Source organism: Hemiscyllium ocellatum, chromosome 13, assembly GCF_020745735.1.
Source record: "Hemiscyllium ocellatum isolate sHemOce1 chromosome 13, sHemOce1.pat.X.cur, whole genome shotgun sequence".
NCBI classification, from domain to species: domain Eukaryota; kingdom Metazoa; phylum Chordata; class Chondrichthyes; order Orectolobiformes; family Hemiscylliidae; genus Hemiscyllium; species Hemiscyllium ocellatum.
This window is the reverse complement of record NC_083413.1, coordinates 58,707,991-58,720,985: the sequence shown is the minus strand read 5'-3', so window position 1 is coordinate 58,720,985 and position 12,995 is coordinate 58,707,991. Positions and strand designations below refer to the sequence as shown.

General features: G+C 39.8%; 1 protein-coding gene across 4 annotated transcripts in view; it reads right to left on the bottom strand.

Moving 5' to 3' along the window:
* The window catches only part of dock10 (dedicator of cytokinesis 10), a 341,361-nt gene that overhangs the window by 210,291 nt on the left and 118,075 nt on the right, over positions 1-12,995 (bottom strand). For all 4 annotated transcript variants that reach the window (XM_060834855.1, XM_060834853.1, XM_060834857.1 and 1 more), the window contains exon 2: positions 2,683-2,802. In XM_060834855.1, the coding sequence (XP_060690838.1) occupies positions 2,683-2,802 (120 nt within the window). The remainder of the gene's footprint in view (positions 1-2,682; positions 2,803-12,995) is intronic.

Genomic DNA, 12,995 nt, shown 5'->3' with positions numbered 1-12,995 from the left:
TAACACTCAGTGCCATGTGTTGCCATTTACACTCTCTCAATCTCTCTCTCTCTCATCAGCACCACTTCACACTGGCTCATATATACTAATCTTCTCAGTTCTGAAGAAGGACCGCTGGACCTGAAATGGTAACTCTGCTTTCGCTCCACAACTCCTGCCAGACTTGCTGAGTTTTTCTAACAATTTCAGACTGCCAGTATCTGTAGGTTCTTTGTTTTTTTGACTCTGTTACCTGCCTATGCACCACCTATCTTCAGTTTTCAGGCAACTAACCATTCATTGGTTGAATGGTATCCTTTTCTATTGGTATATGTAGCTGGATCTTGTCTCAGTGACCTGACAGCATTACACACTTGGTTAGTAACACCTTGCAGGTCAGGGAAGCCAGTGTAAAAGCCAAATTTCTGTCGTATTGACTGATGAGGTGAGTAGGGAAGTGCCCTACTGTGCCCTGGCAAAGAGGGTGTTGTCCACCTGCCTAATACATCTCTCTACAACAGACTGTTATACTGAGGTGATGTCCCCTGCAGCAACCCACAAGAATTTAGTGACAGAAAAATTCAGATTTTTATTGACTTTATTAGAAACCTATTGTCCTGCAAGTAACAGACCTGTTCTAGCCAACTGTCTGTACACAGGTCTCTGCAAATAAATCTAAGGTTTAAACTCTGCCTGCACTGAGTGCCAGAGAAATTTAAAAATGTGATGGAAACCACGGAAACATTATGGCACTGAAAGAGACTACTTAGCCCATTATATGTGCATGGCAAAAAGCAAAACTAGCTGTCCATTCTAATCCTACTTATGACCACTCAATATTTTGTGTGCATCAATTAAGTCACTCTAGCCTCCTCTGCTCCAAGAAAAATGAGCCTTGCCTATCAATTCTATTCCTACAGTTGGTGATGCTTGGCTTCTTGGTGTGCACTGGGAATCACCTCTTGTACACTATACAGCTAACCTGTTGTGGTTTGAGCAGCACATACGTTCAGGAGGTGGTTAATGAGACTTATGCAGCTACTGCTCATTCTCAGAATATTGTTGTGCCCCAAATATAATAAGCTGAAAGGGCTCTTATGACACAAGGGTGGTATTCCTACCTTTGGGCCAGGTTAGAGTCCCACATGTTCTAGAGGTGTGTTATAACAAATCCAAACATGTTGATGAGAAATAATTATAATAACTAGAGAAAGCCCACACAGGACTATTTCAGCAAAGTAGAATTGCGGGCTAGAAAATTAATGAACCACAGATCCTGTGTTCCAATGACTTGCAGCTAAGAGCTAGAAAGAATCTACTGTTTCAGGAGTTCTCAAACTCCAATTCCACCATGGTTTCTGGCAGGCCTGAGTATGGGTGGATCCTGTGTTTCTTAGTTAAAATGGCCCAAGGCCAAAAGATGTGAAGTTAATGTCAAAGGAGGCAATTTTACCACACATGAACACCTCCGCCAGATCCTACACATCTACACATTGTTCCTACCAGATGGCAGGATTACAATTGGGTCACTGATATCTGGTTTGCCTTGGGCTGAGTATCGCTGGCCAGATATTTATAAGTAGCTCTGGTGTATGATCTCAGTTATTCCATGTCACTCAATTTTTAACAGCACACAACAATCAGAATGACGTACTAATTATAATTAGGACCATGTCATTCAAAAACATCCAAATAAAATCCCATTTTATCAGGGTTTTGAATCAGCAAAAAAAAAATTTCCTTCATTAGCAATTTAAAACTTACACAGTTTATATCACTGGGCTAATTTTGATAAAGATGTGGTTAATACGATTGACAAAATACATTACTAGTCAATATTCCAGTGTTTCAAAAACAACTTGAGCTTAGCTTCTCTACATTCTTTCCAAGGTTTGCTTCCCTGGTTAGTCCCAACTATTAGGTAAGTGTGCCAAGAGCGATACCATTGTTTTAAAGCAGTTCTGTTTCTTTGCAGAATCCCATGAGCCAGTTCTGAAGAATAGTCACTGAACTCAAAATATCTCCACTGATGCTACCCTACCCTACCTGTTGACTTTCTCCAGCAATTTCAGTTTTCATAGTGATTTTTGCACTCTATTTATCTGTTGGCATGCTTTCACTTGCAAAATTGTGAGCATCTTTGGACATTAAGCTCCAAAGCAAATTAAATTTGAAGCTCTAACGACACATCCATTGCAAATTCATATTCATAGTGAGTTTGAAGATAATTTAAAATACAAACATCTAATATGTGGTAGAACTGGTAAAATTAATATGTAAAGTCAAGAGTTACTTGTACATTGAAACCATAACATAATAGAAACATAGAAAATAGGTGCAGAATTGGCCCTTTTGCCCTTTGAGCCTGTTCAATTATTCAGCATGATCATAGATGAGCATCCAATTGGAAAGTGTCCTTTTCCCAATATCCTTTGATCCGTTTAGACTGAAGTGCTCTATCTTTAAATTGAAAAATGCTTTGTACAACATTTTGGCTTCAACCACTTTCTGTGACAGTGAATTCCACAAATTGACCAGGCTCTATGTGAAGAACTATCTCCTCATTTCAGTCCCAAATGGGTTAAGGTGGAAATGAGTTAGCACCTAACTTAGCCAGTTGGTTACCACAAAATCTATTTAAAGGTGTGTTTTTTCACATCCGATCATAAGCAAAAACTTGTAAAATACAAAGGTTTTACTCACCGAGAAGTCATCATCTGGGAAGAGCAGCATATCTTTAAGTGGATGATCCTGAATTTGGCTCTCACATTCTTCAATGATTGCTTCATAATCCAGTGGTTCAACGATTTTAGGCTTCTCTTGCTTCAGAAAACACAACATTGGAAAGTTGTTAATCCATCTGCACTTAAAAATTGAGGATTCTCACCTGTAATAATTTTACATACACACTGCCCTGCTCTGCACACTAGACCAGGTATTACTGTGCATTAATATTATTGTTAATTAGGGCACATAAATCATAAATCTGACTCATTTGTGCTTTTCTTTTGTTTTGAATTTATTTATTTCAAGCTGTTTGAAAACGACCTTCCAAATTCCATCATCTGTAAACAGCTAACTGTATTTTTCAATTCTTCTCACTTGCAAAAGCTGTTTACAAAGATGGTGAATCAATGCACACAGCTCTGATCCATTCTACAATGATGCAGTTCAGCTCGGTGACTCATTGCTGACTTCTCTGCTAAATATTCATCAGAACATGCAGCAAAATCCCACCTCAGGTGACTGTCTGCATGGACTTTACACATTCTCCCCGTGTCTGCATAGGTTTCGTCCGGGTGCTCCGGTTTCCTCCCACAATCCAAAATGTGCAGATTAGATGAATTGGCCACGCTAATTTGCCCATAATGTTAGGTGCATTAGTCAGAGGGAAATGGGTCTGGGTGGGTTACTCTTCAGAGGGTTGGTGTGGAATTGTTGGGCCAAATGGCCTGTTTCCACACTGTAGATAATAGAATTCCTAGCTCAGATCTGATCTTTTCTCTTCATTCTTTCATAGGATGTGGGCAAGGCCGACGAGAACAGTATAGATTGCACCTCCCTACTTGCTCAAAGAGTTTGTGTCTGGAATTACATGTAGACCGGAATTAAATTAGCACATTCTCTTCCCTAAAGGACATAATGAGCCTGGGTTTTTTTTATGACAACTGACAATGATTACATGGTTGCCATTAGACTAGCTTTTTAACACAAAAAAATCCAGTTATTTGTTGAATTCAAATTCCACTAGTTCCAAGATATGATTTGAACCCATGTCCCCAGGTTATTATTCATAAGGTCATGAGACAAACCATGAATTTTAAGTCTTGACCCCTAGTTCTAGATTCTCTTACAAGGGAAAACATCTTCTTTCCATCCACCTTGTCAGGACTCCAAAGGATGTTTGTAGGTTTCAGTCAAGTAACTAAACTGCGTCCATTCCAGATAGTGGTCTGGTAAATCTTCATTGAAATGCTTCCAATGCATTTACATCCTTCCTTAAACAATATGACCAATATTGAAAATAGTGCTCCTGATGTAGTTGCAGCAGTTCCTTGCATAACTGAAGGATAACCTCCCTACTTTTGTACGCAAATTTCCCTTGCAATGGATAATAATATTCTATTAGCCTTCATAATTATTTGTTGTACAGTGCCTGCATGCTAGCCTTATGCAATTCATGCACTTGGATGCCTGGGTCTCTCTACATCTCAGGGCTCTGCAGTTGCTCACCATTTAGATAATGTACTTCTTTTTGATTTTTCTTGCCAAAATGGACAATTTCACATTTCTGTGCATTATTATCCATCTGCCATATCTTTACTCTTTCATTTTCGCCATCTGTAACATTGTAGCTTCTTTATCATAACTTACTGTCATCAGAAAATTTGGCAATTAAAGCTTCATCTAAATCATTTATATATGCAAATAGTTAAGGGCCCAGCACTATTCTTTGTGACACACTATTCATTACATCTCACCAGTGCGAAAACGACCCTTTTGTGTCACCTCTAGTCTGCCTAATCAAGGATTGTAATTTTATGAACATGTCATTTTTGGACAAATATACTTAATATCCATTTATTCTGACAAGTATTTAAAATTTCACTGTCTGCTAAGTAACATTATGTTTGTGTATTATGCTTCAGGAGTTTTCATATCTAACCAAGGCAGAGCCTTAGTTTAGCATCTTATCCAAAAGGTGGCACCTCTGTCAGTGTAGCATGCTCTCAATATTGCTTTGGACGGTCAGCCTAATCTTTATTCTCCAGCGGTTTTTGAGAAGATTTGTAGCTCAGGTTGAGGTTCTGGATGCATGTTTGCTCACTGAGCTGGAAGGTTCATTTCCAGACGTTTCGTCACCCTACTAGATAACATTTTCAGTGGGCCTCCAGGTGGCTCGAGTGGACCTCCAGTTCTTGAGTAAGACATAATTTGGAATTTTCTAACTCAACGGTAAGGATGTTACCAACTGAGCTACAGCTGACATTGCTAAAAGCTGCACTAGTTCATAGATTAGGATATATGAATTTAAACGGTATTGTACAAGCTATGGTGATAACTTCTTGACAACTCAATAATATAATTGTGATTATTTAAAAGGTATGCTAGTGAGAGCATTTATTCTTTAAATAGAACTTGTAAACACTGAAGTGAGGTGTATAATTTACATATATAAATATCATTGCTGTAATTTGTACTTCAAAATAGAGGCAGGTGGGTTTTGGTTATTTCTTTTCTCTTAAAAAAAGGTCAGAGTGCCTCTGGAACAGTGACCTCTGTTTAACACTTGTCAGAAAGCAGCTAACTGTGGATCCCTTGTGGTATTAACAGAAAGGTGTGTCTACTGTTGGGTTGACAACAGAGTAAACACTTAAGGTAATCAGCTTTATTTTCAGTTCAGAAAAGTCTGGCATTGAGAAAGTGTTATTTTTGTTTTAAATCAATTTGGTAAACAACAGCAAGTTTTCTTTCTCTCTTACGTGGAGTTCAGGCAGTTCAGATAACCAGGTATCTTAGTGGAAGAGTTTAGATAGTAAAGCTTCCAACCAAAGGGAATTTGGATGGAAATCTGCAGGTTATTAGGACTGAAAAAGTTTTGGCTCTTATATTTGTGACAAGTTCAGGATAGGAGACTTAGAACAGAGTGAATTGTCTCCATAGTCAACAGCAAACAAACAATGAGGAGCCAGTCATGTAGAAATTTTTTAAAAAGAGTTAGAAATGTTATAATTTCTGTGGACTTGAGTCTCTGCAACTGGGTGGTTAATATCATTTTAATTGTCTTCTGCATTTACCCTGGTTTGAGCTTTTTTTCCTTACTTTTTGTAATAACTTCATTGAAGAAAATCTGCAATCTCATTTGAGAATGTCTCAGTGACTAATTAACACATTAATTACCTAAACAAAACATATCATCTATCAAACCAAGTTTCATTCCAGGATCTAACTTGTTCAGTGGTACCATCATTTGGGATCAAAATAATACTAAGCCTTTACGATTTAGGAGACACACACCGGTGTTCATTAGTAAAAGGTAATGGTACACCAACAGTACATTCTCTCACGCTATTTATTCTTCTGTTCAAGACCTACTGCAGTACTCCAGTAAAGCCAAATGCAAATTGGAGGAATAACACCTTAGTTTCCACTAAAGCACTTCACATCCTTCAGGATTCAATATTGAATTCAACATCTTCAGAGGATGAACACTGCTTTGCATTCTCCTGATATTTCTTCTCACACTCTTCCCCCAGTGTACTGTTTACATAGTTCACTCTCAGAGAGCTGGCCAGTTTTTGTCTATTCACACCTATAATCAACACCTATTTTTTAATTATATCCTCCTTTACTACCAATAAAACCCCCTTTTTATTTTGATCTGGGCACCTTCAGCATCTATTCCACTTGCTCCTTCTCCACTTTTGTCAACAACATTAAAAAAAAATCACTCTCCAATTCCCTTCAATTCTGAAAGAAAATTATATCACACTTGACATAATAACATAGTTTCTCTCCCAGCAGACCTGGCCAAACTTACTGAGATGCTCCAGTGTATTCTGGTTTTACTTCAGATCTCACCATCCCCAGTATTTGGCTTCTGTTTGACACCATGAATTGTTTTTGATTCATTGCAGATTCCAAATGCATCTAATAAAATGTCAAAAATCATTCTTATTCCGTGACAGCATAACCTGGATCTTGCTTATTTTACGTGTGTCCAGCACTCATTGACTTGCTTTGGAGTCAGAGCGTTATTACAATGTAAACCTCGTGAATTCACTGTTTTTCATAAATTATATATCCATTCATTTTTGACTTGACTGTCTCCTTGATATCTTAAATGTTTGCTTAGTGACTTGGTTGGAAATAAGTTAATATTTGTTTGTTTAATGTCTAGTCTATACAGTCTGTTCTATTGATTGTTAGATTTACTAAGCACAGAGAGAAAGTGAGGAGTGCAGATCAGAGTCAAAAACTGTGGCGCTAGAAAAGCATCATCAGGAATGATGAAGTGCTTATGCCCATTACATCGATTCTCCTGCTTCTTGGTGGCTGCCTGACCTGCGGTTCTTTTCCAGCACCACACTTTTTGACTCTTTACTAAGCACTGAACAAATCTACACTCAAATCTATCAATACTTCACATCGGCTGTTACAACACTACAATCTACTTACCAAAGTAATGTAAAAGCAAGCTGTCGAGCAAAAATGCTTTATCTCAAGCATGTGAAACACGTATTCAATGTGCCTATCAGCTTGTATTGTACCTGTATTGAAAATCAGGCTCTTGAAGAAAATATTAACACTTTTTATGTGTCAAAATGTTGCCGAATGCAGAATTTCATTCCACACTAAAATGGAAATATCCTATGAGAGGACCTAATAACACCTTTCTTTTGTAGCTATCAATTTACTTGCATCAAAGATTTTAAAATAAATTCACAATGCAAAATTGAGGTTCTTCAATATTTCTCATTGACTTAAACCACAGCATTCAAACTGCCTTCCACAAAAAGTGAGCTGGTATGTCAACTGAAGAAGCCTATTCAAGTTTGAATGGGGAAGTATACCTTTAACAACCATTAGCAGATTATAAAAAAAACACCAAGGAGTCAGTTAAGATGAAGTGGCAGGATGTGGCTTGTGAGGTTTTATACAGAACTTAAAACTTACTGTTTAACATATCAGTGGTTTAGTGCTCATAAAAACACCAAAAGAATTATATGTTAATGAAATACATATAAACATTTACACATTAAAAAAAATTCATCCTACTAAGATTCCAACATTAAATCAGTAGTATCTTCTGGCTTTCAACTGATTTGTATCAAACACATCAGCAGTTCCAGTAGACAACGTAAACATTAGCCCTAACTTTCTGTTGCCAGCATGTTACACTGCACGACCTTATGGTTTGAAAATTTCAGTCACTTTCTGCTTTTGAGGTTGTGGCACAGAGTAGTACACTCTGGGAATATATTTCAGCACATTATTAGGGCTGCATGTATACTGACTGTGGTGTGTATTGCTTTGCATCAAGGGCGCATATGCAGGACATTCAGCCCTAACTATCTACCTATTGGTAACGGATCTCTGTTACACTATTTATGGTGAGTCAGAACTTTTAGAATATCGGATAGGAGCAGTACAAGTAAGCTTTCATTGCTGTCAGCTAAACAATCTCATCAGAGTGGGAGACATTAAAGTACTTTCGATTTTCTTAGGGGGCTATAAATAAGTTTCATAAAATAGCAACAACTGCAATATAGTAATGAGCCTTTAATATAGCAAAAATGATCAAAAGTACCTCATAAGAGCACCATCAAGCAAAACAGGAAGGTGTGAGAAATGCACAGGAATACTGTGGTACAGAGAAGTGAGGACGTAGAAGGACTTGAGAACAAGGGTGAAAAGTTTAAACTGAGCCACTGCTTAAGCTGGAAGCTAAAGTAAGTTGTGCTCCCCCTATTCAGGGTCAAACCTGCCTCCAGTCACCTGAGAACTGACAATAATTTAGCAGGGAGCTGTCCAGACCCAGCTGCCCTGGTGGGAGCAGTAGCCCCTACTGTAACTACAATCAATTGGGCTTGATGCTGGAGACCAGCCTTGAGGGTAAGTGGCTGTGGTGAGAAGGTGGAGTGACGTGGGAGCAGTGATTAAGAAGTCAGTACAATGGGTTCAGGCAGGGACAACCCTTAATGTGGCTATTGGTTAAAATACAAATGGAGGCGAACAACTCAGCAACTCTGGCAGCATCTGTGGTGAGACATCAGAGTTAAAGTTTTGGGTTCAGTGACTGTTCATCAGAAAATAGTATCATTTTTGCATAAGTGAATGGAAATTGCAATAGCTCTTCCATTTCTGTCTAAGGCTGTGGCAAATGAGGGAAGAAATAGAAATACAAAACTATGACATCAGCAGAGTTGCCCCATCAGAAGATGACATCATCTGTGACCTGGGACAGTATGGTGGCTTAGTGGTTAGCACTGCTGCTTCACAGCACCAGGGTCCCAGGTTCAATTCCAGCCTTGGGCAACTGTCTGTGTGGAGGTTGCACATTCTCCCCGAGTCTACATGGGTTTCCTCCGGGTGCTCCAGTTTCCTCCTACAGTCCACAGTTGTACAAGTCAGGTGAATTGGCCATGCTAAATTGCCCATAGCGTGAGGTGCATCAGTCAGTGGAAAATGGGTCTGGGTGGGTTCCTCTCCGGAGGGTCGGTGTGGATTGGTTGGCCCGAAGGGCCTGTTTCCACACTGTAGGGAATCTAATCAAAACTACTATCCATTTGCTTAAACAAAGAAGGCAATCGCAAATGTGAAAAAAAAGAATAGGCAGCCAAACCAGTTGGCCACAATCTTTGTGATTTTCACCCATGGCTAAATTAAACCGACAGTTACACTCACAACCTAGTTTTCTATGACTGACAAAGTTTCAGCAGGTTGATTTTCCAGGAAAGTATCTTCATCACAGTCAATGACTGGGTAATGAAAGTACGAGTGTAACCTTATCAATACTGTGGAGGTGGTTTTTAAGGAAGAGGTGTGATGAAGGAAGGAGGATCTTCCTAAATTTGGAAAGTCTGGCTTTGTGATGTGTGCCCACTTTCATGTAACTTTTAAGGAGATGGACTAAAAACAGCAGTGACTGCCCCAACTGGTATTAGCAAGTGTTCAAGTGAGATAGTTGAAGTGTCAATGAGAAAGGTTAACCCAAATGCTGTGAAATCTACTGAACAACATAGTCTTTCTCCCAAGTTGACACACAAGATAAAAGTGAGTAACCTCACAGTGGGAAATGTATGTCTCATAGTCTTTTAAGTTGAGAACAGGCTCAACAGCAGCAAATGGCAATGCTGCTGTTCGTTTGTATCGTACACATTGACCCACTGATTTCTGAAATACTGGAAAAGGCTATTCAATTGATACTAACAGTACGGCAGTGGTTTGCTGCCACTTCATTCCTCTCGCCCTCATCATCCCTCCCAGTGACAATGATAAGGTGGAAATAGTGATGATAGGAATGGATGGTCAGCAGGTCATCTTACAGTTACACATCAGAGTCTCAGCCTCTCTCAAGAAGTTGCCAGGGTGTAAGGTAGCTAGGGAATGCATGTTGTTGTAGGTACTATACTTGAAAAATAGAAACATTAATGTTATCGTTTTTACATAAGTGAACTAGGATTACAACTCTTGCAAATCTCTTTAAAGCTATGGCAAAAAGGAAAGAAATTAGGATACAATATTGTTGCATCAGCAGAGTTATCTGGCCAGAAATTATATCATCTCTGCCCGAAAAACCACTATCCATTCGTTTAACCAAAAAAAAGACCACCAGTAAATGCGAAAGAGAAACATGAATAGACTACAAAGAAGCCGAGTTATAATCTGTGTAATTTGCAATAGGGATTCTTGAACACCATTGAAGTGAGCCATGAAGACCACCTTCTTAAGGAACCATCCCTCCATCCTCAAATCACTGGCATATACACAGGTGGCACATTCATCTCCACTTCTCATAAGGTTCTGCCCCACCCCCTCAAGTTGGTGGGTATTAACCAGTATGAGATCTGAACCCAGAATGGTCAGCGTGCCTCAGAATTTTACAGCTGATACACATTTGCCTAATGGGTGCCCAGAAAAGAGTAAGAAGGAACTGGGAATGTGGGAGCTATGCTAGCTGAAGTGGAAGTTCACAGCTCTGTCTGCATAAGTAGTCAAACACAGCAGGAAAGAAATCACTGCCCAGGAAAGGAGGGGTAGCTTCTGTATTTTTCTATCACATGACTACTGAAATTGTTCCTCAATTTAGAATTGAAAGAGTGCTATCTTCTGGCATGGTTCTTGGCCACACTGGAACCAACTGTGCTAAACCAACATTCTGCAAGTAATTGCAGGCACTTTCTTTATTTCCATCCTTCAAGCCACTCAAGGAGAATTCTGAAGGAAAGAAATACATTGTGAAATGTCAAGACAAACGAAGGGAAATGATATACTCAGAAAATAATATGAAGTTGGAATATATTTGGAAGCTGAAGGAGTTAGCTGCAAAAGGTAGAGATTATTAGACAGCCACCTCGAGTCATAGAGTCATAGAGATGTACAGCACATGCCGACCAGATATCCCAACACAATTCAGTCCCACCTACCACACCTGGCCCATATCCTTCCAAACCCTTCCTATTTTAAATGCTGTAATTGTACCAGCCTCCACCACTTCCTCTGGCAGCTCATTCCATATACGCACCAACCCTCTGCGTGAAAAAGTTGCCCCTTAGGCCTCTTTTATATCTTTCTCCTCTCACATGAAACCTATGCCCTCTAGTTCTGGACTCCCCCACCCCAAGGAAAAGACCCTGCCTATTTACCCTATCCATGCCCCTCTTGACTTTACAAACCTCTTTCAGGTCACTTCTCAACCTCTGACACTCCAGGTAAAACAGCTCTATCCTATTCAACCTCTCCCTTTAGCTCAAATCCTCCAACCCTGGAAACATCCTAGTAAGTCTTTTCTGAACCCTTTCAAATTTCACATCTTTCCAATAGGAAGGAGACCAGAACTGCATGCAAGATTCCAACAGTGGCCTAACCAATGTCCTGGACAGCCGCAAGATGTCTTCCTGACTCTTGTACTCAATACTTTGACCAATAAAGAAAAGCATACCAAACATCTTCTTCACTATCCCATCTACCTGTGACTCTACTTTCAGAGCTATGAACCTGCACTCCAAGGTCTCTTTATTTAGCAACACTCCCGAGGACCTTGCTATTAAGTGTATAAGCCGTGCTAAAGTTTGCTGTCCCAAAATGCAGCACCTCCCATTTATCTGAATTAAACTCCATCTGCCACTTCTCAGCCCATTGGCCCATCTGATCAAGATCCCATTGTAATCCGAGGAACCCTTCTTCACTGTCCACTACACCTCCAATTTTGGTGTCATCTGCAAACTTACTAACTATACATCTTAAGCTCACATCCAAATCATTAATATCAATGATGAAAAGTAGTGGACCCCGCAGTCCTGTTGGGAACAGTGAGAGTAAGTATGCTGCCATCTACAGTGGATCGAAAATCAGACACTGAAAGGAGGATGGAGTGAAGGCATTTACTGACCCCAGTTCGTCAACTGAAAGGTTGTTTACTTTTAATGCAAATACTTTCAAGGAGTGTCGTCGCGGCCATGACATTGACGAGGAACAGAGACGGGGGGGTGGGGGTGGGGTGTGAGACAGATTATAGCGAGGCTGGAACCAGCATCCATACGTGTCTATCCTGTAGCCCACTGATTTTGCCACTGCAGGGGGTGTTGTCCCCATAAGTGGAGGGGCATCGAATAGATTCAGGAAGGTAGGAGGGATGTCAAAGGTCATGGACAGCAGCAGAACGACGTTGATGCAACCACCATTCAGCAGTGTCCGATTCATTAAAAGGTACGACCTGGCTGACCTATTGTGAGTCAAGATATGTCAGATAATGAAAGGTATTAAAATGCAATTCTTTCTTAGTTGAGGCCACCAGGTTATACCGAGGACCCCCGTCAGATAACAGCAACATCAGAAAAACAAGCAAAACCAATATATTAACTGCAAAAACAACCAATTGGGGACATCGGCAGTCGTGGGTTTTCCAGGTAATGCAGCAGGAATCCATAGATTTTCTCCTTGGGTGGTCCTCTCTTGCACTGTGTCCCATGTGTCCACATTCAACTGTTTAGTGTGTTAAGTGTTACAAATTTAGTTTTGATTTTAAAAATGGTGCATCAACTACAGAAAGAGTGTCACTGCTGAGATTAACAGATGAAGTCTACCAACTGCAAATTTCAGAAAGCCTGCTCAGCAGCTTCAAATCAAAAATAAACTGTTTTGAAACATTTCTGGTATTAATGCATGACCCTTTAATACAGAATGTATGAATCAGGCAGAGATGTGGCTTCCTTAACATGAGCAAACTGTGCTAAAACCCCAACTTCCCACTTAGAGCAATGTTGTCACTTCCTTTAAGTTAAGGCATTTGG